At 43.5% G+C, this 25,170-nt stretch overlaps 1 protein-coding gene across 1 annotated transcript in view; it reads right to left on the bottom strand.

Moving 5' to 3' along the window:
* Positions 1 to 8,481: 8,481 nt before the first annotated feature.
* ETV5 (ETS variant transcription factor 5) overlaps positions 8,482 to 25,170 on the bottom strand; it is a 61,270-nt gene continuing 44,581 nt past the window's right edge. Inside the window, exons 10-13 of the mRNA XM_043594662.1 lie at positions 21,081 to 21,149; positions 20,748 to 20,917; positions 16,282 to 16,383; positions 8,482 to 11,035 (exon numbers count right to left, since the gene is read on the bottom strand). Coding sequence (XP_043450597.1) covers positions 10,814 to 11,035; positions 16,282 to 16,383; positions 20,748 to 20,917; positions 21,081 to 21,149 — 563 coding nt within the window. The 3' untranslated portion in view covers positions 8,482 to 10,813. The remainder of the gene's footprint in view (positions 11,036 to 16,281; positions 16,384 to 20,747; positions 20,918 to 21,080; positions 21,150 to 25,170) is intronic.

Genomic DNA, 25,170 nt, shown 5'->3' with positions numbered 1-25,170 from the left:
ACCAGTTGCCAGATGATACTGATGCACTTGTCGGGAATCCACACTTGGAGAACAATTGATGTAGAAGCATTTGGTAGCTAAGTCTTGTTAAGAACTTTTTTGGTGTACTTATCAGATATTGAGGAAATGATTAGATTCTAGTGACTGGTAACTTCTGGTTTTATAAGTTAAATTGATTCTAATCTTTTGTTGTCAATGAAGTTGAAGGAGGACCTAATAGAATTGTCAATTGGTAGGTCATTTAAAATAATTTCTGATGAATAACAGTATGTGAAATTTTGGCATGTAACATGGGAGGACTTGTAATAATGGAGTGATATTTCTACTAAAAACACACACAGCTTGGACTTTTAGGTGGCTCAGTCACTTAAGCATCTGACTCTTCAGTTTGGCTCAGGTCGTGGTCTCATAGTTCATGGGATTGAGACCCACATCAGGCTCTGCGCTGACAGTGTGGAACCTGCTTGGGATTCTCTCTCTCCTGATCTCTCTGCACCCCACCCGTCCCCCACTCATGCTTGCATGTGCACGATCTCTCTCACTCTCACAATAAATAAAAATTTTTAAATATTTTATTTTTGAGAGAGAAAGAGAGAGACAGACAGAGCATGCAAGGGGGAGGGGCAGAGAGAGAGGGAGACACAGAATCCAAAGCAGGCTCCAGGCTCTGAGCTTCAGCATGGGCCTGGATGTGGGGCTTGAACCCACAAACCCGTGAGATCATGACTTAAGCCAAAGTCAGATGCTTAAGTGACTGAGCCACCCAGGTGCCCTTCAATATAAATAAATAAACATTAAAAACAAAGAAACAAAAGCATTCTCAGCTTATTCCATTCCTAAGTACTTGTTTAAATGAACAAGGCATATTAGTTAGGGTAAGTTAAGCTGCTGTTACAAATAGATTTAAACATGGTTCAAACATAACCAGTGTGAGTTTAGACAAGTTTTAAAAGTCCCCTAAGCTTTGGGACACCTAAGTGGCTCAGTCAGTTAGGTGTCTGACTTTGGCTTAGGTCACGATCTCATGGTTTGTGGGTCTGAGCCCCGCATTGGGCTGACAGCTCAGAGCCTGGAGCTTGCTTCGGATTCTGTGCCTCCCTCTCTTTCTCTGTCCCTCCCCTGCTTGTGCTTCGTCTCTCTCTCTCTCTCTCAAAAATAAATAAATGCTTTAAAAAATTTTTAATAAATAAATAAATAAATAAAATCTAAAAAAAAAGAAACTTTGATTATGTTTGAATCATCTTTAAATCTATTTGTCAGATTTGGACATATATTTACGTTGTTTTGATAAATTGTGAACTATTAATTTAGTAATCACTCAATACAGAATAATTTTTAACATCTAAAGCCTTATTGCCAAAGGAAATTATTTAAAACAATTTGTTGTAATAGGTATGATAGAGTAAGATTAAAAGGCGGATAAAAACTTCCAAGCATAGGGGCGCCTGGGTGACTCAGTCAGTTAAGTGTCTGACTTCGGTTCAGGTCATGATCTCACAGCTTGTGGGTTCAAGCCCCACGTTGGGCCCTGTGCTGACAGCTCAGAGCCTGGAGCCTGCTTCAGATTCTGTGTCTTCCTCTCCCTCTCTCTGCCCCTCCCCCACTCACACTCTGTCTCTCTCTCAAAAAATAAATAAACATTAAAAAAACAACAACAACAACTTCCAAACATAAAAATATATTGTATCAGGATAAAATTCTTTTGGGGGGTGTACATGGAAATATGGATTTAAGGATAAAAAAGAATGACATGGGATGCCTGGGTGGCTTAGTTGGTTAAGCCTCGGACTTCAGCTCAGGTCATGATTGTGTGGTTCGTGAGTTCGAGCCCACATAGGGCTCTGTGCTGACAGCTCAGAGCCTGGAGCCTACTTTGGATTCTGTGTCTCCCTCTCTCTGCCCCTCCCCTGCTCACGCTCTTTCTCTCTCTCTCAAAAATAAGTAAACATTAAAAAATTTATATGAGTAAATAAAGAAACAAATAAAAGAATGACATAAAAGTCTGTGAAAGAAGAGATTGTGTAATTTGGTGATAATGAATGATGAAAATTTAGTGATGGTGATAATTAAATTGCTAGCATATATAGAACCCATTGTTAAATTGGAAAAATAATATAAAATGTAAGAATTTACAATAAATTAGAGATTATATCCTTTTCAACCTTTCATAATATAATAAAAAGTATTAAATGAGTTATTAATTTTAGCCATTCTAATCAGTGTGACGTGGTATCTCATTGTGGTTTTGATTTGTATTTCCCTGATAAGGAATCATGTTGAGCTTCTCTTCATGCGTCTGTTGGCCATCTGGATGTCTTCTTTGGAAAAGTCCACAACCTGTTTTTCCCATCTTCTCTTCATGGACGTTTGTGTTGCTTTTGGTGGCTGTTGCGAATAAAGCTTCTCGAAATGTTCTCACAGAGGTCTTTTTATGAATACATGTCTATATCTCTCTTGAGTAAATACTTAAGACTAAAATTGCTAGATCACAAGGTGGATGTATGTTTACCTTTATAAGAAACCACCAGTTTTCCGAAGGAGTCATACCATTTTACACACCCTCCGTAGTGTATTCTTGCCAACATTTGGTGGTGGTAGTCTTTTTAAATTTTAGGTGTTCTAGTAGGTGTCATTGAAAAGGCTTAAATGAAGGAATGGCTTGGGCTTACAAATCATCAGTCTGACTAGAGTAAGGAGAAGGGTCGGAGGAGGTAAGCATGGATGTGGTGAGATGTGTTAGTTGGTGATGGTAATAGTCTGTGAGTGGTGATTGTGGATGAGTTATGACAGGTGACAGAGCTGGATTTGAGAGATATCTAGAAGGTAAAATTAGTACTTAGTTATTAACTGGGAACACAAGAAAAAGCCCCAATTCTTTTTTTTTGTTTGTTTCTTTGTTTGATTTTTGAGGATGGAGAACACTTGGACTGGTTTTGGATGTATGTTTATGGTACCTTAATTCCCAGCAAGGGGACTGCTCAAAAATGCTGTAATACTTATGTACTATGGAACACCATGCAGGCATTAAAAATGATTAAATACTCCCAGATTTGGAAAGATGTTCAAACTACAGTGTGGAAAAATAAGTGACAAAACTGTGTTCACTGTATAGCATGACCTTATTTTTATAATTAAATAACAGTGCCGAGAAAAGCCATGTGGAAAGATGTACAATAAAGTTTTAACTGTGATTTCTAGGTGGAGTTCTCAGAATAGTTTTAAATTTGGGCTAAGGTCTTTTTTTCTGTTTTTCTACAAAGAACATATGCTAATTGTGTAATATGAAAAAAAGGTTATTTAAAAACAGTTAACATTTCAAAAAAAGAAATTTAAGAGCACAAAACAAGAATAGGGTCCCATAGGGATGGCAAAAATGGTGGTAACAGCATAGTAATCTTTCCTCCTTTATCCTTGAATGGCTCACCCAGTACCTTCTGGTCAAGACACCTGAGAGGGATGCCCACCCAGGGCTCTTTCAGACTTTGAGAGTCAAGGAATGGAAAGAAAGACTAGGGAGAGAGGCTGAGCTGAACTCAAGCCCAGGATTCTGAACCCATGGAGACTTCTCTGATCTCTGCCTCCAACTGAGAATAAACTTAACCCCCCTTGTATTATTGTATTATTCAGTTCTGTCTCTTTCTTTCACTCTGCGGAAATGCACAAGCAACCTATGACCTCCAGGTTGCCAATTCAGTCCCCGTCCTCACCCTACTGACACATCAGAAGCATCAGCCATGTTAATTTCTTTTTTCTCCTGGAAATACCATTCTGATCATCACTATTTGACTAGTCACTTTTTTCCCTTCTCCTCTGATGGTTCTTTTTCATCGCCTCAGCCTCTTCATCCTGAACTTTTCTTGTGAATTTTTCTTTTTCTTTTAATCTAGGTATATTCCCTTAGTGATCTCATCAGCTCAGCTTTATATACTCTCTTACACACTGATGACTTCTTTCTCTAGTTTGGATCTCTCTTCTGAACTTTAGACTCGTATATCCAAACCAATGCTCCCATCTGGATTTCTAATAGGCACCTCAAAGTTAATATGTTCAAAACAGGATACCTGTTCTTCCCCCCACTCCCACCCCCGATTTCTCCTCCTCTATCTCAATAAATAGCTGTAAATGGCAACCTCACACTTCCTTAATGCTCGGACCAAGAAACTTTGAAGCCATAACCGACTCCTCTTTTTCTCCCACTCTATACGTCTAAAACCTATTGGCTCTACGTGAAAAATATATCTAGACTATGGCCTCTTTGTGCCCTGGACCAAATCATCATGTCACCTCATCTGGATTACTGTCTAGCCTACTACTTGGCTGTTCTTCCTCCCCTGTTCTCCTACCATCTATTTTCAACTCAGCAGCCAGAGCGAGCCTTTAAAACAGAAGTCCGATTATGTCAAGGCTCTGCTCAAAACCTCTAACAGTTAAACACGAATAGAGCAAATGTCAGAGTCCTTAAAAAGCCTACATGGCCCTTGATAATACAACCACAATTTATTCTTGGTGCCTTTGTTTCTTTTTTTTTTTTAACGTTTATTTATTTTTGAGACAGAGAGAGACAGAGCATGAATGGGGGAGGGTCAGAGAGAGGGAGACACAGAATCTGAAACAGGCTCCAGGCTCTGAGCTGTCAGCACAGAGCCCGACGCGGGGCTCGAACTCACGGACCGCGAGATCATGACCTGAGCCAAAGTCGGCCGCTTAACCGACTGAGCCACCCAGGTGCCCCTTGCTGCCTTTGTTTCTTACTACACACCCCATCACTGTGACTCTGATCTGGAGTCACAGGCCTTGCTCTTTTCCATAAATATTCCACGTATATTCAAGTTTCAAGTCCTTTCACTTGCTCTTCCCTCTGTCTACAAGCTTTTGCTTCAGATGTGCATCTGGCTACTTTACTTTTCTCAAGTCTTTGCTCAACTGTGAAGTCTTCCCTGATATCTCTATAAGCGCAACCCATGCACCTTACCATTCACTATTTCCCTCTCACACTTTATTTTTTTCCATAGTACTTACCGCTGTCTAATGCATGTCATCACTTACTTGCTTCATTTGTTTTTACCCTCTTCCCCACATGTAAGATCCCTGAGAGCAGAGACTTGTCCCTATTTTTTTCCTTCCACTAGTCCTAGAGCGATGCCTGGCATAGAATAGGCACTATTTATTGGATGAGTAATAGTAACTTATAACTTGTATTCTAGTTTCATGTAGAAAAATGTTTTCCCCATTTGCCTGTGAGCCGTTTAAGGGGAGGGTGGGTTTCACTGTGGGACCCCCACCCCCACCTCAAAGCGTCTATTGCAGTATGCAAAAAAGATGCTTGATATATGCTTGTTAACGGAATGATGGAAGCAAAGAATCACTCACCTTCAGTATGGAGACAAAGAAACAAGGTCATCCAGGAGAGCCCTGCTAATGTGGAAGATAGGTATAGCAATCATCACGACACCTGCTTCAGGTCCCCGCAGCCCACCTGCATTACTGCATCTGCAAACAGCTCCCAGCTCATTGACATCTGGGCTTACCCTCTTCTCTTCCTGGTAGGAAGTACACCAAGGACTTAACATCCCTGGGAACAACCCTCCACCAGCAGTGGCAGTAGATAAATGCCCAACCTCAGCCTCTGGTCAATGTGGTCAGAATAAGATGGTGTCAGGTGTGTTTAAGTATGAGCAGCTGTGAGCTGGTGAGTAGGGCATTTAAGGAGTCATTGCATGTATCATCGTTGTCAAGAACAGGGCTTTATATAAAAATGCCACCTTCAGTCATTTATTTTCAGTATCCAGCAGTGGCTGGCATCTAGTAGGTATTCAGTGGATGCCTGGGAAATGAACAAACATATTCCTTTAATGGTGGACTCAGCAGTCTTCAGAGCTTCCTCAATGACTGGAGAATGTCTTTAACTGTTAAACCTGTGCACCTGTGTTTCCCAGGCATCCTTTGGCCTTGAATTCCCAAAGGAACTCCTTCTCCCATATCTCCTAAGAGCTCTGGAAGTAGCAGCTCATCAGTGCCCTCCCTGACCTGGGAGGTTAGGCCAGGATGCCCCTGAGATCATCTGGTTAATCCAGCCAATCCCAGAGCTGGGGCCAGAACCCCTGTGTGTAGCCCTCTTCCCACAGTGGCCACTGTGGACAATCCAAGAAAGTACTTGGGGAGGCTAACAGCCGTATTTTCAGATTCAATTTCAACAAAGTGTTGCCATTTAAGAAAGCCTGCCAAAAAGATAATGGGGATGAAAGAGTGCTCTGTAAACTGTAAAGTGCCATTCAAAGGTTAGCTATCTGAGGTTCACTGCCAAGGTCAATAAACCAAGGCCTGGGTGTAGAGCCAGGTTTTAAACTGGAGGAGCTAAAGAAAGGCTGGTCGGTCGCTCACTGACCAGTGTATGGGACAGGAGTGTATCTGCTGGGACGGGGACACAGTGGCTTGTCTGTATGCCACGCCCACCCCCACCGCCTATTTTAAGTACAGTGCGCTTAGGCTAAATAAAACCAATGCTTCCATATATATGTATTATTAAAACTGATGATTTTTATGGCTTTTTTTCCCTTTTGCTTGTGTTTCAGAGGCTGCACACTGAGCTCCAGCCACCTGCACCACTGGGCAACGGATTGTCTAAGGTTTCCAACCGTCTGGGTACATGAGTGTTTTTCCTCCACATTAGTTTACATTTGTCCCAGCTGCATTAGAATTTAGATTCTGCACATACTCTGGCTCCCATAACCACATTCTTTTGCCCTCACACTACCTCTTTGTCATCTAACGACTGAGTGAGCATTGTTTGCCTGGCTTGGCTCATGAAAGGGGACCTCGACGAAGAGTAAACTTCACATTTTCTGGGCTTCCTTATCCTCGCGCCCGACACTGGAAGGGCGGCCCAGTGTTTGGTGACCTCCCGCATTAGGTTAACGATCTGGGTCTGGGCCCAGGCTGGATAATGAGCCCGTGAATAACGGGGAGCTGATTGTCAGAGCCTTATCTTGGTGAAGCGGAGAGGCAGAGCTCCCTTTGTCCTGGGCTCCCCTGCCTTCTCCCCAAGCATCTTTTCTTAATCTGTCGAAGCTAATGGGTTTATGTGGCAGGCATTCATTCCTCACAAGCTCCGATTCAAGCGGCTGTGCACCGATTCAGTCTCAGATGTTTCTCCACTTAAGGGCTTGTAAAACAGTGGAAGAAAGATAGCAGATAAACTTACAGAAAGGCTTCTGTTATAGGCCTGGAAAAAGGCTCTACTTATTCCTCTATGGTAACAGGAGTCTTGAAAAGCCCACATGAAGGTACAGAAAAGAGAGTGAAACAAGAACACCACGGGGCCTAGCACTGCACACAGTCTGCAGACTGTATTTTTCTTCCACACTTTCCCCAAGCGATATATGCCTACAAGAAGGAGACAAACTTGGAAGAAAAATTCTTACTGCTGCACGGCTAAAACCAAACAACAATAACAGAAAAAAAAAAAAAACAGGCTAGAAAAAAACTTCCTAAGTTTTTGTTGTAATTTTCAAGGGAACAGCCTGATTTTAAAATTAGGAACAATTTCACTTCTTAAGATCAAAGCTTGTTGGGGGAACATTAGTATGTAAGAATTTCTTAGGTTCTTACTGTTTTTTCAAGTATGTATCCAAGGGGCTGAGCTAGAATCACTCTGGAACCCCTAGTCCTAGCCTGGTTAGTAATCTTTCACACAACCCAGGGTCCAAACATGAGCTACACTTTAAAAAATTGTTACTAAGAGGGGTGCCTGGGTGGCTCAGTCAGTTAAGCGTCTGACTTGGGCTCAGGTCATGACCTCATGGTTTGTGGGTTCAAGCCTCGTGCAGGCTCTGTGCTGACAGCTCGGAGCCTGGAGCCTGCTTCGGATTCTGTGTCTCCCTCTCTCTCTGCCCCTCCCCCACTCACACTCTGTCTGTCTCTCTCTCAAAAGTAAATAAACATTAAAAAAAAATTGTTACTAAGAGTTGGCAGGTAGGTGGGCTTGAGGGGGTGGGGTGGTCTCAGCTCACCACTGGCTGGGAAGAGGACTTCTCTACCTCCTACTCCTTCAGCTCAAATTTTTAGCCACAGTTTAAGAGGGGAGGTGAGGCCAAAGAGCACTGTGCACTAGTTCCAGGTTCCTTTAATTCCTCTCTAAATATCTGAGGGGGGGGGTAATGGATGGAAGTGGGGGGAGAGAGATTGAGAGAGAGAGAGAGAGAGAGGAAGCCAGGTGGCTTCTGCTTGCTTTAAAACTAGAACACTGAGGGGCACCTGGGTGGCCCAGTCGGTTCAGAATCCAACTCTTGGTTTTGGCTCAGGTCATGATCTCCCAGTTCTCGTGTTTGAGTCCTGTGTCAGGCTCAGTGCTGCTGGTGTGGAGCCTGCTTGGGATTCTCTCTCTACCCCTTCACTGAACTCTCTCAAAATAAATAAATGAACCAAAAAAAAAAAAAAATTAGACCACCGAGGGCAAGAAAGAGGCAGGTTTCAGGCACTCGGTAAACTGAAAGCAAACTTCTTTATTGTACACAGTACAGAATATAACGCAGCTTGGCAGGATGCATACGGCCCTGCGCAGGGGAAAGTATTTCAAATCAACTGGCAGGTTAAAGCCTTTCTGCACTGTAGACTTTCCACACTCTGGAAAAGAAGCAAAAATAAAACAACAAAACAAATAAAAAAACCAAAACCATCCGGGAGGTGCATGAGTCCGATGGGAATGCAACGGTGATGCCGCCATCCTAGGTCCCGTGACAGCACAGGCCACGCAGTTACAGCCGGGGAGAGGGGAGCTCGGGCTACAGAGGGTTATTTTCATACTTGCTAAGACAGCGTAAATTCATCAAAAAAAGAAAACCCAAACCAGGATAAGTAAAGAAAGAAAAAACAAATCCTATACAGCATTTACAACAAATAAATCTCTAGCCAGCTGGGGGTAAAATATGCATCTATATATAGACTATGTGGAGGTTAGAGAGCTATAAATATGGTTTGGAAAGAGTCCTTTGATTAGAGTACAATGCTAATTAAGGCCCAAGCTAGAGGTTCAATACCTTTGTGGGCTAATTAGCTTCCAATAGAGGAAAACCTCCTGTTTTCAGAGCTGTAAAACGCACCCCCTTATCCCTAGGACCCTCTTCACAGACATGCTGCTGGTCTTAAGGGGGACTGTTTGAGACGGTAGCGCACCCCATTCGTAGGAAAACAAATCAAAGCCCGTTTCTTCCGCTCACCGTGTCGGCACGGTCTTCCCCGTTTGAAGAACAGCAGTCGTTCCTGACGTGCTGAGTGCCGCGGGAAGCACGGAATCCTACCAGCAGGGCAGGTAGCAGGGTACCACCACCTCCTAAGAACTTTTCCTCTACTTCGAGGCCAACTTTCACATAGCTTTAGCTGGGTTGTTTAAAACTTTTCCAATATAATACAGCAATCAGAATAGCTTTTTTTTTTTTTTTGAAGGTGGCAAGAAACTAAAACGCTAGCACTGTTTTTACCTGTCAGTGTCACACGTACATCTGAAACCCTATCGAATCATATGCAGGGTTTAAAGTCCAAGGATTAAAGGAAAAAAAAAAAAAAGAAGGAAACAAAACAGACGAATGAAATGGAAATTGTCATCAGTCACGCCCAGGGGGAAACCCCCAGGGTTCCCACCAGGTGGCCAGGTTTCAAATGGACATGATATGTATTATGTACATATGCTTTCCAGAGAGGGCGTGTTAGAGAACGCGGGGAACTATACACATAGAATCTCAGTGGGGTGTCCAGGCTGCCCTGCACACCTCAAAAATGTACAACTCAGGTGCAAATGTTCTGTCAGGCTGTCTGGTGCAGAAAGCACAAAGCAGGCAATAAAGTGGGCTTGGACACTGCTAAGGGCAAGCCCCCAGCAAAGCCCCTTTCAAGCTGCAGCGTCTTCATCGGTCGGCACCGCCCTGCTAAAGGACGCAGTGCGCAGTTACCAAAAGGTTTGTTTTTTTTTTTTGCTTTAAATACCAAAACTACAAAAATCAGTTTATAAACTGTTTTTCCAAAACAACCACCAAAACAAAACAATCCCCCGAATCAAAGCAAAACAAAATACTGTCAAAAGTGTAAATCACCCTTCTGAAATGAAAGCCATCCACACACGGCCGTGTGACTGGGAAGAGAAAGGGGGCTTGTTCTACTTGGTGACCACATGGCTAGAAGGTTCCCAAGAGTAGCAATGGTTTATTATTTGAGAACCATGGAGTGGGTAACAGCTGTTCTGACTTCCCCCCCGCCCCCATCCTTCTTTCTAGACCAAGGGGGAAACATTTCAGATTGAGCTAGAAGAACTCTCCAGAATTTAAGATCTATTTTTAACCCTTCATGGTTTGAGCCTCCCCGACTTCGTAGCCTACCTACTCTTCTACAGGTTTGTCATTTCTTGTTCAATAAATTGTGCAAATCAGAGCCCTTCTACGTAAAGGCAATTAGTAGTCCGTGATCAATGCAGATTGTCACACACTCCGTCCTGGTTTGTGGGCACTAACCTGAACAAGGTATTGCTTTGCATATATTGTCCATGAGAAGGAGGCTCCATTTCAATCTCTTCCCAGAAACCTTGTCAGGGTCAGAGCTGAGGCACCAGCCTTTTGGTGGTTTCTCTGCCCCTCCTCCCTGTCCCCACTCCCCAGCCAAGGTATCGGTCTTTAAGGGTGCCAATCCAGAGACAGCTTGAGTTCTCCAGATAATACTCAAAGGGCAAGCTTTAGGAACAGCCAAAAACACAAACAAAACCACTGCCCTCATTTGCCTGAATGGGAACTGCTAGCTCTAGGGTTTGGCCGCTTAGCCGCTCAGAAACTTAGTAAGCAAAGCCCTCGGCATAGGGGAGGCTGCTGCAGCGATCCACGTCCAGGAGGTAAGCCGGGTTGTCTTCAAAGTGGGTCAGTGGCAGGGTATCCTCCTCGTTGAGGTGACACTCAGACTCTGCCTTCAGGAACGGACGCTGGTTGTCAGGGAAGGCCATGGAGAAAAGGGCATCCGGGTCACAGACAAATTTATAGACGTATCGCTCCCCAGCCACCTGAGAGAGAAAACACGCTTTATAAGGCCCAGCTGGAACAGGGCATGGGGGGGGGGGGCGGGGAGGATGGGAACCAAGGGTAGGATAATGAGATAATTGAACGTCATCAAGTTCTCAAGGAGCCAGGGACCAAAGGAGGCTCATTAGTAGTTGATTGTCCAAATCATTCAGATTTACTTTGATAAATCTTGGGGACCTGTTAGCTGCCAAGCGTTGGGTTGACACCACAGCTCGGCACTTGAAAAAGAAGATACCCGAATTTCAAGATCACACTAGATAGGCTATTTTATTTGATAGGCTCTTTTATTTTAAATTTTTAAATGCTTTTTAATTTGTTTTTGAGAGAGGGAGAGGGAGAGAGAGAATCCCAAGCAGGCTCTGTGCTGCAGAGCCTGGCGTGAGGCTGGATCCCATGAACCTGTGAGATCATGACCCGAGCCGAAATCCAGAGTCGGATGCTTAACTGACTGAGCCACCCAGGAACCCCAAGGCTTTTATTTAAACAATTTTTTAAGTTTATTTATTTATTTTGAGAGAGAGGGAGAGACTGAGTGTGCGTGAGTTGGGAAGGGACAGAGAGAGCATCCCAAGTGGGCTCCACGCTGTTGTGCAGAGCTGGACATGAGGCTCTAAATCAGGAACCATGAGACGGAGACCTGAGCCAAAATCAAGAGTCGGACGCTTAACTGACGCAGCCACCTAGGCTCCCCTAGATAAGTTCTTTTAGAGAACTCTCACTGTGTTATACTCATTACCTAGGAAGAAAGCTTACGATGAGGCTCGTGCTTAGTGTTACAAGGGGGACTGAAAGGTTAAATGCAGCACAGGGACCACGTTTTCCGTTACCTCCAAGGCTCACAGTCTTCACCCTACAGCTTTGTTATTCTGAAGGGCTAGGAATTTGATCAGAGAGCCTACATGGGAAGTTAAATTTGTCCTAAAGCCAAGTAGAGTTGCTTTTTGGCTTACCTGTGGTTTTTACATTATGCATTCCATGGTTCTGCTACACTGAAGAACTGCTAACTACCTTTTAATGAATTTTATGCATGATAACATTATTAGAACCAAAAGATCTTGATTCAAAGGCCTCACAATGCAGTTCGAGGAGCCATCTAGGTCAATGGGATCACCTGTTCTCTGCTGGTTGTTTAGCATCAGCACAAGAAGGCACACACCACTCAAAATCAAACCTGATAATGCGCTTCACTTGGGTAATGCAAAGGGGTAAGGGAAGGCAGCTAAAATTACTGATAAAATAAACATTTTAGGCTCAAAAATTCAAAAGATTGAGTTTAACCCTGCCCTTCGGTCATTCTGTTGTGATTGTAAAATCGTTTTTTGAATTTTTAAAAATCTTTATTTGTTTTTGAGAGAGTGGAGGAAGGGCAGAGAGAGGGGAGACACAGAATTCGAAGCAGGCATTAGGCTTTAACCTGTCAGCACAGAGCCCAGTGTGGGGCTGGAACCCATGAACTGTGAGATCGTGACCTGAGCTGAAGTCGGACGCTTAACCAACTAAGCCACTAGGCACCCCATAAAATCTCTTTTTAATTGCAGAGATATGCCTTTGCTTCCAAATCTTGGGTTTAACAAATCTGTGGCTACAGAGGCAGGTTGTAGAGGTAACAGAATTATCCTAATAGGTCTCGGGTGCCCGGGTGGCTCAGGCAGTAAAGTGTCCGACTCTTGATTCTGGCTTAGGTCATGAGCTCACGGTCATGAGATCGAGCCCTGCATTGAGCCACACGTTGGGCTCAACGCTGGGCATGGAACCTGCCTAAGATTCTCTCTTTCCCTTTCTGTCTCTCCCACACTCACGCTGTCTCTCTTTCTTACTGAAAATAAATAAATAAAGCTAAAAAAAAAAAAAGAATTATCCTAATAAGGCCTAAAAGCTTATTTTATGGTGATACTTCTGTCTAGTCACCAGAACATGGCTGTCTGCACCAACGTTCTTTGGAACTTAAACACTAGGAGTTAGGGGCTATGTATGAAACTGGACAGTTAGGATCTTCACCAAAGCAAGACTTAAGGGTGGCAGATGTACACAATTAATCATCCCTATTTAGATTTTTTAAGCTATAGATTTACACTAAATCTTGGATTCCCTCCCTCAAAAGCCAGTACATGTATGTAGAAGAGTGAGGCAGGAGGGCATAGTGGAAACAACATAAGATCAGGGGCCAGGACTTCATAGCTTCCTATCCTGGTTCAGTTACTAATGAGTCTTAACCTCCGTGAACCTCAATTTTCCCTTTCAAGAATTGAGGGTATGGGACTATAGCTTTTTAAAATTTCTCCCCACATGGGCATGCTATCATTCATCTTTAATTAGTTCTCATTTGGGGTGCCTGGGTGGCGCAGTCGGTTGAGCGTCCGACTTCAGCCAGGTCACGATCTCGCAGTCCGTAAGTTCGAGCCCCGCGTCAGGCTCTGGGCTGATGGCTCAGAGCCTGGAGCCTGTTTCCGATTCTGTGTCTCCCTCTCTCTCTGCCCCTCCCCCGTTCATGCTCTGTCTCTCTCTGTCCCAAAAATAAATAAACGTTGAAAAAAAAAATAATTAGTTCTCATTTACTCATGGGTCATGTGACCAATACAACAAAAATCCCTTACACTGACTGGATAGTGCATTACCATCTCTGGAACATTTTCCCATAAATTACCCTGTGAAATTGCTGCAACATTTTTCATCTCCATTTTTATTGGGAATAGAGTCTTTGGGAGGTTAATACAAAGCATACAACTAATAAATGGGAGTGTTAGGATCTGAACCCATCCAAGTTCACTCCTGTGCCTTCCTTTACTCTTTTCCTGTTTTATTCTCAGAAATGAAGTTCTCTTCTACTTCCTTAAAAAACAAGGACCTAGTCATAGGGACAACTAGTTCAAGTTCCAGATTGGATCTGGAGTTGGAAACAGCAAAGGAATAATAGCTCATCTTCCTGAATTTAGGATTCCACCTGATAGTATGAACATTAAAATGGTGGCGGGGGAGAGGAGTATGTGTATGTGTAAAGTTTGGGGGAAAGCGGAAAGTGATTGCTAATGGGTTTAGGGTTTCTTTCTGGGGTGATAAAATGTTCTAAAATTGATTGTGGTGATGGTTGCACAACTGTGAATATATTAAAAAACCACTGAATTGCACACTTTACAAAAAGGGGAAGTAGAATAGAGTGATTGCCCATCCTAGAGTCTCTATCAACGCTGTGCCAAGCACTGAAGTGAAACCCTCAGCCCTGTCCCAAAGGAGCTTGCACTCCTGTGAGGGATACTGACAAGTAATGAGTAACTTAGAAAAAAGAGACAAGGGCCATGATAGAGATACATGTAGGTGCTGCTGGAAGCAGGAAAGGGACCCAACCCAAGGACTTCAGATTCTTGGAGTGTTAAGGTGATTATTGGCTGGCCAGGCAATGAAGGGACTAGGAATGTTCTAATTCTTAAATAGGATGATAGTTTAATGTGTTTTTTTTTTCATTTTTTAATATGTTTGATGACTTACATGCATGTGATCTGTATTCTTTGGTAAACAAATACTACATTAATTAAAAGAAGATGTCTGTGCAAGTGACAGAGGTCAAATGCAGGTAAGGAAACAGATGTTAGGTGATGGTGCCCAGACTGGGAATAGCCTTACAGTCTACATGAAGCACTAAAATACCGTAAGACTTTATTTTTATCTTTACCTTACATCTTTATCCAGAAGACAATGAAAAGCTGTTTAATATTTGTTAAGCTGGTGAGAGGAATATGGGGTCACATTACCACCTGCCCACGAGAAAGATAAACCTGGCTTCAGCATAGCCAGGTTCTCAACAGCAATGGCCATATGCTTCTGCCAAGTGCATCTTATCGGCCACCACCAGACTGCCGCAACGTGTAAATGTTAGAGTCTGGGTTAGAGCACAGCATAAAACATGGTGGCTACGAATGATGAACCAGTGATCTGCCATTGCCATCTTCTGCCTATCCACAGGATTTTCAGACTGTGGTCCTCTCACCGGCCACCCCAATAAGTATTTTGTGCTGGCTTCCTCAAAATACACTTCATCCTTTATTCTGCAAACAACCTGCTACCAGGTGATTCTGCTGCCATTTTATAAACCTTGGGTTTTTAACTTGAGTTCCAGTTTCTATAGGTTCGGAGAGAGAAACAGGGTTTCCTTATTCCTCTAACACTATTGAGAATATTAAACCTGCAGCTGCTCTGGAAAATAGCGTGGAGGTTCCTCAAAAATTAAAAATAGAACTACCCTATGATCCAGCAATAGCAATGCTAGGAATTTACCCAAGGGATACAGGAGTGCTGATGCATAGGGGCACATGTACCCCAATGTTTACAGCAGCGCTTTCAACAATATCCAAATTATGGAAAGAGCCTAAATGTCCATCAATTGATGAATGGATAAAGAAGATGTGGTTTATATTACAACAGAATACTACTTGACAATGAGAAAAAATGAAATCATGCCATTGGCAGCAATGTGGATGGAACTGGAAGGTAGTATGCTGAGTGAAATAAGTCAGTCAGAGAAAGACAGATATCATATGTTTTCATTCATATGTGGATCTTGAGAAACTTAACAGAAGACCATGGGGGAGGGGAAGGGGAAGGGGAAAAAGACAGTTACAAACAGAGAGGGAGGGAGGGAGGCAAATCACAAGAGACTCTTAAATACAGAGAACAAACTGAAGGTCAATGGGGGAGTGGGGGAGAGAGGAAAATGAGTGATGGGCATTGAGGAGGGCACTTGTTGGGATGAGCACTGGGTGTTGTATGTAAGCCAATTTGACAATAAATTATATTAAAAAAATAATTAAATCAAGATATTTAGAGGTCTAGGTGTTTTGACAACTAAAGATTTCAACTCAGCACTTATGGGAGTAAAGACCTTCAAGTTGATTCCCTGATGTACTCATGTACTATGGATGTAATAGTTGGCCTAAGTTTCTGGACATTTTTGTAATTAGAGGCAGTTTAAATAAAGCAGAGGAGCCTAATTTTCCCATAGTGTGCTCCACATGCAACCTCTGGTTTCTGTGTACCCAAGAGCATTAAGAGTGCTCTTTATATCTCATTTGACTCTTATCTTATGTTTGTTTTCCCAAGATTTTTTTCCTACAGCAGAATCACTTATGAGGCTGACATTTTCTCCCAGCCATTATAAACAGTCTTATTATGGAAGCCCTTGGCATTTTCTTTGAAAGTGGTCAGAGCGGTCTAGGTGTCTCTCATCATTGCTCACCTTCTGCATGATGCCCTTTTCGTAGTAATAGCGTAGAGAACGGCTGAGCTTGTCATAGTTCATGGCTGGCCGGTTCTTCTGGATGCCCCAACGCCGAGCAACCTAAAGAGACAGGAAGACAGAGAGCAATGGAAACTCATTCCCTGGGCCTGGTGGTTTTCTCCCAATCCCAGGAGAGCCAGTTCTGTAATTTGACTGCTTTGGTCAATGATCCATTTCCCTGACCTGGAAGCAAAATCACTTAATTCCCTCAAGACCAGATGTTCAACAAAGGTGATGATTTAGTCACAACTGCTAAGAGGTGAGATCTAGAGGTGGAAGAATCCTAGCACTTTAAGATTGCAGAGGGCTTGGCTAAGGTCCCAGAGGAAGCAGGCTCTCTAGTGTTTCTCCACATATGAATTATTGACCAATACCCATAGACCATTAACATGTTGCCATTAAGTGCTATGGCTTCTGTAGCAGTCAATAAGGAATAATTAGAGTGGTCATTCTTGAAACATTAGAAACACACTAGTGAGTTGCTAATGGGCCAGCAGAGCAAAAGTTCAATTCTAATAAGATTGGCGAGGGGCTGGGAGCTGTTTACTCACTGCAGCTCATGGAGTAAGGGGGAACCGGATCATTCCAGCCCACTGCCATCCAATCCCCTGCTCCCAGCAGACTTACAGAATGGACATTAAGACATGCAGCACCATTATCCACTTAATGAAAAATTAACAGGGCTTCCCAAACAGTTATGAAGTGCATTATACCCAACCCAGGCCACCTGAGGTGCAGTGATGGGGATGTAACCGGAGCTTTGGGCGAAGAAGCCTTACAGCAAGAAAACTTCCTAGTAGGCTTTCCCAATCATCAGGACAGCCAAGCAACTTCTGTTCTCAAGTATCTCAACATCCAAACCCTACCTGTAAGGATGACTGTCCAAGGAGAAGAATAACTCCAGACACATGAGTCTCCTCAGAGGTCTTTAAGTGTATGTAAACCAGGGGTTCATGTTTTGAAAATTTGAGATCGCTTTTGGAAACTTAAAAAAACAAACAAACAAAATAACTGTATTCCTTTGATCTTTAAAAAACCAGATGTTACACACAAAATGGGAAGTAGGAAGACTGCGAACGGGAAAGTGGGTCATAAAAAACGCATTTCACTTAAAGTTATTTCCTTAAAGTATTTGGGCAGAATGAAAGCAACATCTTCTGAAGTCAGGATTCTAAGCTGACCTTTAAAAAAATATCAGAAATGATCTGATAAGCAAGGAAGAATGCGTCTGTCCTAATTACATTAGAATAATTCAATAGCCATGATTCCCCTCTGCCTTGCAACAGGCCATGTGAAAGTTAACTTTCCATTTGTTTGCCTCACGCCCCTATGGCAAACACGATGTCCCTGGCTCTCCCTTCCCCATACTGCACCCATTCAACTCCATCTTTGAAATAGCCAAAAAGGCACAATTAAGCAAAAATCCATCCCTTGGTTAGAGAAGATACAACATTTTAAGCTGGAAGAAATAGTGGTAAAAGGGAAACCGGCTAAACCAGTTCAGGTCTTTCTACCCTGTTCAAAAGCAATGACACCATAAAGCTGTCCTTGAAGTACTATGAGCCGTCAAGTGACACAGGGGGCCTTACAAAAGAAGCCCAGCCTCAACGTCTTACTGTATTCGGTGGTGGAAACCAACTCTTGAACATTCTCCAACTTCAGCCTTGGCCTCTCCTTGCTGTCACTTGCATATGCAATAGCTTACTGGAGAGAGGTTGTGCATATGCGCTGACTTTGAAGCAGCTCTGGTAGCCATAGTTACTGACTCATCCTCTTGGGCCAGGGCCCTGTGATTCAATAGCCCTCCCCAGGGCTGCTCTTTCCACAGTAAGGCATGATACGGCACACTGAAGGCTGCTGGAAATGAGGGCTGCCCCATTTCTGGGGGAAGGGGAGCAGGCAATAGCTTGTCAGCAGCTCTTTCTTTCATTTTTTCCGTTCATTACTTCGATAACATGCCTCTTGAGGACGGAGGCTGAAAGAGTTAAAAGACTCACATTTCTTTTCCTCCCTTTTCAAGAGAGAGCAAGCCGCAGCACAAGGAGCGGCTCTTTCTAGCAGCCCATCCTTTTAAACCTCCCCATGGCATCAGTTATCTGCCACATGTTCAACAAACAACCCTACCCCCCAAAATATTCATTAATGCAGATTCACAGTTAAAATGGCTCCAGATTAAAGCCGAGTCAGTCATAATTGAGAGGGTGCTAAGCTGGATGACTATCAAAAGACATTTGATTAGGGGGCCTGCCAAAACGCAGTTCTAAAACCACAATTTCCATGCACAGTGTAATGGATATTATGGATAATTACCCAGAGTGCACTACTCAGCCACACAGCTGCCTACAATTACGTCCCAAACAGCTTCCTCCTCCGCTTCACCCTTCAAGCTCCCCCCATGACAACGTCTTACAGCCTTTTCGAGGAGTTGGTATCTTCCTGACTTTAACAAAGAGTAGGGATGGCCAAAGTTATACAACCAGTAGGTTAAGAAAACCAAGGCTGCAGGCTGTGTGTCCTGAGGCCCAGTGCACACACAGAACAGAATCGGTCCTAGAACATCAGAGAATAGAACATTCAGAGTTCAGGGAATGCTGGGGGATTTCAAGGTGGAGTGGAAGGAAGTACTTCCTGAAGAAACAAAGCTGTCCAGTCAGCCGAGGGAGGCTCAAGGCCACCACAGGCCTCTGGTGCGACCTGGCTACTTGACATTTATGAGCATTTTGGACTAATATTAGTTTCTCTATTAAGTACGAAAGCAGGGGCCCTTTACCATCTGTTCATCGTTGTCTTTACCACTGGTAGGAGAGCAGAAGATTCAATAACAGCTTTATAAAGGGTCATAACCAGGTTTACCTGCAGCTGCACAGCCTGTGCTTAGGCCTGAGGCAGTGGCAATAAAGTAATAAAAGCTCCTGCTTGTGAAATGAGATAAATCAATAAGGGCTGCCCACATGACAGATTTGCTTTCGAAAAGCCTCAGTGAGTCTAGGCAACATGCTTTCCTCAAGCATCATATAAACCTGGCTGTGATATCAGGAAAAGGATGTGGGGTGGGGGGCTCTCCAGTAGGGCTCCATTTGTACATGACTTAGCCCAGAAGAAACCTTAGAAAAACACAGTAGTACTAAACTCTGGCTTTGAAGGGAGACTGAGTCTTAACAGAAACTGTTTACGATAGATGTTGACGCATTTCCATTTTCATGAATGATACAAGACAGGGAACGCCATATAGCTTCTTTTTATAACTGCCTTCAATGAGGCCTTTCTTATCAGTCCTATCAGTCAGGATTCTTTATAAATTCCCAATCCACATAGTCTCCTTTTCTCATCTTAACTTTCAGATCATTTTCTTTTTCTAAACCAAGTGCCAAGTGGTTACTTCCTGCTGTTAACTCCCAGACCGACTATCCCCTTGGTGTGCTGAGTGAGCCTTGGTGTTAATCAAACAACATCTAAAACTGTAGTTCTTGTTCAAATACCTTCCAATAGGACTGTTCCCATTTCGATTAAACCCAACCCAAAGACAACTTCTGCTCTGCTGGTTTAATATATAATGCCTAGGTATATGCTACCAAAAGAAGCATATGTCAAGATCTTCAGGGCAGGGTTTTTTCCCCCCCATTTATGATCTCTTTAGATTTTAAATCAAATAGAAATTTAAAATCAGTGCTTTTGGAATATGCCAAACTGAAACCATGATTTAATTCACTTTGTTATGTGATATTCAGGAAAGGCATTTTGTGTATTTCCTCCATTGAAGAAATGGTATTGGTACTATCTGTAGGCCTATCTGTCAACAGTTCTGGGCAAAGGACAGTAATAATGTTTCTTTGTCTATTAAAATAATGAAGGTTTGGGGTCACCTCTCAACTATTGTGATGCCACGTGATAAGCTTAAAAAAAAAACTAAGCTCATAAGACTGACCCATTTCTGATCACTTTATTTGTCTAGGTTAGAGCCATTTGAAATATGCTGTGGGGAAGTTGCATCTTATGTTACCAAAATGTCACACAGTGTGTCTGCGTAGCCTCAAATGTAGCCTGACACATACGAGGACCAACACCAAAACAAGCTGGTATCACGAGACAACACTTGAGAGAGACTTTCCAAGACGGAAAACAGACGTTCTCTAAATGCAAGTCTTTGTGGCCTCACTCTATAGATTATGCAGATGTTTAACTAATACTTTTTGTGTTTTCTCCAGTGGAGAACCCTGCGTGTCCCTGAACTGTAAATTGTCCTATCGATAGGAAAAGAACTGCCGAGCCCATTGGCCAGGTCAGAGCGTGAATGAGAAGGAAGAGTGTATTTCATACAGTGAAAAGCCTCAATGGAGAACTAAACGAGCACCCGTCACCATCACCATCATCTTCATCATCATCATCAGTGGGTCAAGTATCATCCGAGTCTAGCCAGTGCTTACCTCCTCAGGTTCGATCAGCTTAAACTCCATGCCACGACCCGTCCAGGCAATGAAGTGGGCATTGGCTGGGTCATCAAGCAGGGTAACCAGGAACTGCCACAGCTGAAGGGAACCTCGTCTCTGATAAGGGGGCCCCTCCCGATACATGGTGGGCTCTTGTTTGACTTTGCCTATTTGGGACAAGGATATACATGCAATACTTTAGTCTTAAGTTTCTCAGGCGTCTCAGGCATGAAGGAGTTGTTCTTGCCAACTCGGTGTTAACAACACTGACTGAGGCGCTCTGACATCTCCAACACTCTGGCTTAGCAACAATCTGGAGAGGCTACTTACCTTCCAGTCTCTCAGGAACAACACAAGTGTCGTCAAAGTACAACCGGGGATCTTTTTCATATGAAAAGCCTGAAGGAAAAGTTAAAAAGAAAAACCATGTTGCTTGACAAACTCGATCTGTATTCTACTAACACTCTGGATTTAAGGACTAAAATGGAATTCTACTATTTCAGGTCCGAAGGCCTATTAATTGCGGTATGCGTGCGAGTCTGAATTTGGGGGGCTTCAAAAGGACTTAGGCATTTGTGTTCTGATGTCTTAGTCAGAGAGGCATCGATTCCTGCTATTCGAGCTAAGACTGCAGGGAAGCGCTGAGTCACGGGTGAGTTCCTTCACATCTTGTTATGAGGTCTGTGTGGGTCATTGTTGCTGTGGCTAAGCTTTTATATCTGAAAAGGCATCTCATCTATTTCCATTGGCCTAGCTGGGAGGATTTGGTTGATCTGCACGTAGTCTTGCCATTTTCCTTCTAGCAAATATTAATTTCAACCTTTCCTACGAATCGTCAAGGCTGCCACTGTACCCCATTCAATTATGAAGGAGCTTAGAGGGTAGACGATGTTGCCAAAATGAGTAAAGACATGGGCCTGGGGAGGACTGTGACCAGCAATAAGTTTAAAAGCAAGTTGGCGGTATTATCACCAGACATATGGAGGAAATCTGAAGAGATTTCTTCTAGCAAGAAAACTTATTCATTGTCTAGACAATAAAACAGAGGTCAAAAAAGGGGAGCTGATGGGCTCAACACATGGAAATGGAAATGAAAGGAAGGTAGGGCAAAAAATGAAAGGGGTCAAGGAGAAGGAAGGATGGCCAGCATTCTCAGTCCACAAACCCTTAATAGGCATTCGATGCTGACCACCACGTCACGTCACCAGGCACCCTGACAAGATCAGTGTTCAGTTCAAAGCTGGTTAATAGACAGGCTTGATGGGGACCACATCCTTCCCTGTGGCCTAGCCTGGGTCTGACGTGTGAGCATGCCAAGCGCACTGTCCTCTACCAGCACGCCCCTCAGGAGAGAGCCCTAGCAGCTCCTGTGTGCTAAGCCATGCGCCCCGTTCCATTCATCTGGCTGCGGGGTACAGGCTATGTGTGTTGGGTATGTCGTGGGGAGAGGCTGGGGGAGCTGCTCTGCAGTGAAGGACTGGCATTAGATGCTGAGAGGGATTTGCTAGGACTTGAAAAACCCGCCGGGGAAAGACGCCAAGAAATAAATAATCTGCTGTTCTTTAAGATCAAGTTCTCGGCAGGACCAGCACCATTTTTAAGAGGCCTGGGACGGGAAAGCACTGCCCAGCTTGGAGGAAACTGAGATTATTTTGAGGTTTGTATTATTCTCAGCCCCAAGCGCTATTTCTGTTTATTTAACAACATCAAAGGAAGCATATTTTATTAGCATTTATTTATTATTTAATCCAATAAATATTTATGCCAGGCACTGTGCTAGAAGGGGGTAGATAAGAAGAATACAGACTCGGTGCTTGCTCTCATGGAGCTTGTATCCCGACTGGGGGACACACAGCAAAAAGGCGGGGGGAAAAGTGAGACACAGGGTAGTGTGGAGCATTAAGGAGTGTGGGCCCTGGAGCCAGACTGATGGACCTAGATTAGCTGCGTGACCTCTCTGTGCTTGTTTCCTTATCTGCTGACAGGGGAAGATAGCCATTGCTACAGTGTTGTGTGAGAATACAATGAGTCAATATATATTCTGTTACATTGATCTGTTTTATCTTTACGCCAGGGTGCCAAGAGTAGTTCCTGGCACATAAATGTACAATAAGTGATAGTTTAAAAAAATGAAGAGAGTAATTGTACATCGTGATAAGTACTATTAAGAAATTAATTGGATAATGTGAGAGCTTTCTTTTATAATTCTCTGTCATGGATTCTAAATTCCTTGAGGATAAGGACCATGTCCCGAATATCTTAGTATCCTCATATCACCTTGTACATAAGTGCTCAACAAATCTTTGAATGAATGAATCCATTAAAAAAAGATTTAAAAATACAATACTAACTTTTTTTGAGAGTGAGAAAGAGCGCACACATGCTCGTGAGAGTGGGAAAGGGGCAGGGGGAGAGGGGCAGCATATGAAGCAGGCTCGATGCTCAGCCCTCCATGCAGGGCTCGATCCAACAACCCCGGGATCATGACCTGAGCTGAAATCAACAGTCAGACACTCAACAAACTGAGCCACCCAGGCGCCCCTACAATGTTAACTTTTAAGTCAGGGATTCAGTGACTCCTATGATATATTTATTTTCCAATCTGGTACTAGGAAACTGACTTTATGACAAACTGTTATACTTTATATTAGCAACAAGAATTACATAACCCCTCATGTTTCTTTCTTCTTCTTCTTTTTTTTTTTTTTTTTTTTTGGCCTTGGCTGCTAGGAAGCTATATATTTCCTGACTTTCCACATGGATTTTAACACTCCAGTGATGTCTTAATGGCCTTTATTGTCAAGTCATCATGAATAAACTCCTTCAACGTTTACACATCTGTCAAACTTGCCATGCTATTTTTGGCACTGTTCTTCCTCTAGGTAAGGATACTACATTCACAGCAAACAGGGGAAAAAAAAAAATGTACATCTAGATGAAATCCTAGGTTTGGCTTTCAAACCAATCAGATGAAGGTCTGCCGGTGAGAGTCGTTTTGGTGTCTCTGTGGTCACTAGTCCCTGCCACGCGAGGTTCTCTAAAACATCTGCAAGATGCTCTTGATTTAAGTGAAATTTAAGTCAGTTAAATTTGCACCAGCAGTTACATCAGTTGTGGCCACAACCACCAACCACTCCACTGAAGGTGGCAGGAAGGAAGGACCTGTGTGAAGAGCCAAGTGGAAATGAAAGATTCACGCGCTCTGCAGAGATTCCAGGTGAACGCTAAGGCGGGCCGGCTATCTTAGTAATCACAGATGCCAATCAGAAACACTTGTTCCACTAACTGGCGCCTGTGGTCAAGCATATATAAATAAGAAGGAGAAAAAAACCCACGTCACGGTAATTTAGAGCAATTAAGAATGCAGGTCTCTTTGCAAGTAGCTTCCCCGATGTGTGTGGGGTCAGGGAAAGGAATGGGAAAGAGGAGGGGGAAAACACATAAACTCGCCAGATATTCTGTGTGTAGTAAGCAGCCCAAAGCTTTACTAAAAATATTTCCTTTAAGAGCATGCTCCTTCCTAAATGTTGTAATTATGCAAAATGTTTTCCTCCCTCTCTTCCCCCACTCCCTCCCAGTCTGCCTGCTGCAGACATCAATTGCTGCCGCAGAAACATTCGGGAACCTGGAAGAGAGCCCCGCACAGCTGTGCCGGTCGCAGTCAGAGGTCCGGTAGACAGCCCTTCCTTCCCAGGGCTGGACACGTACTCAGAATATTCTCAGGCACCCAATGCAACCACACTGGGTCTTCTCTCTCACCAGGACAGTGGGAAGCAGCTACCCATAGAAATCATGCTTGTAAACCGGTAGCTTACAAAAATGAGCAGATGCTTCCTAGTGCTGTTTTATTAGCTTTTTCAAACCTCCTCAAAACCTCTAGAGAACAGTGGTTGTCAACCTTGGATGCACACTGGAGTCACCTGGAGAACTTTAAAAACTAATGCCTAAGCTCCACCCCAGAATTTCTGAGTTACTTGTTCTGGGTGAAGCCTGAACACCAAAAGTTTTAAAAGCTCCCTAGCTGGGGGGCACCTGGGTAGCTCAGTTGGTTAAACGTCTGATTTTTGGCTCAGGTCATGATCTTGCAGTTCGTGGGCTCGAGCCCCGTATTGGGCTCTGTGCTGACAGCTCAGAGCCCGATTTGGATTCTGTGTCTCCTTGGCTCTCTGCCCCCCCACCCCCCCAGGCGCGCATGCGTGTGTGTGTGTGCTCTCTCTCTCTTTCTCAAAAGTAAATAAACATTAAAAAAAAATTTAAAAGCTCCCTAGCTGATTCTAACATGCAGCCAAAGCTGCAACTCATGACACAATAGTAGTTCTAAAACTTGAGAGCCCAGGGGCGTCTGGGTGGCGCAGTCGGTTAAGCATCCGACTTCAGCCAGGTCATGATCTCACGGTCTGTGAGTTCGAGCCCCGCGTCA

Source organism: Prionailurus bengalensis, chromosome C2 (genome assembly GCF_016509475.1).
Source record: "Prionailurus bengalensis isolate Pbe53 chromosome C2, Fcat_Pben_1.1_paternal_pri, whole genome shotgun sequence".
Classification (NCBI taxonomy): Eukaryota; Metazoa; Chordata; class Mammalia; order Carnivora; family Felidae; genus Prionailurus; species Prionailurus bengalensis.
Note: the sequence above shows the minus strand (reverse complement) of the source record. Positions and strands in the feature narration are given on the sequence as shown.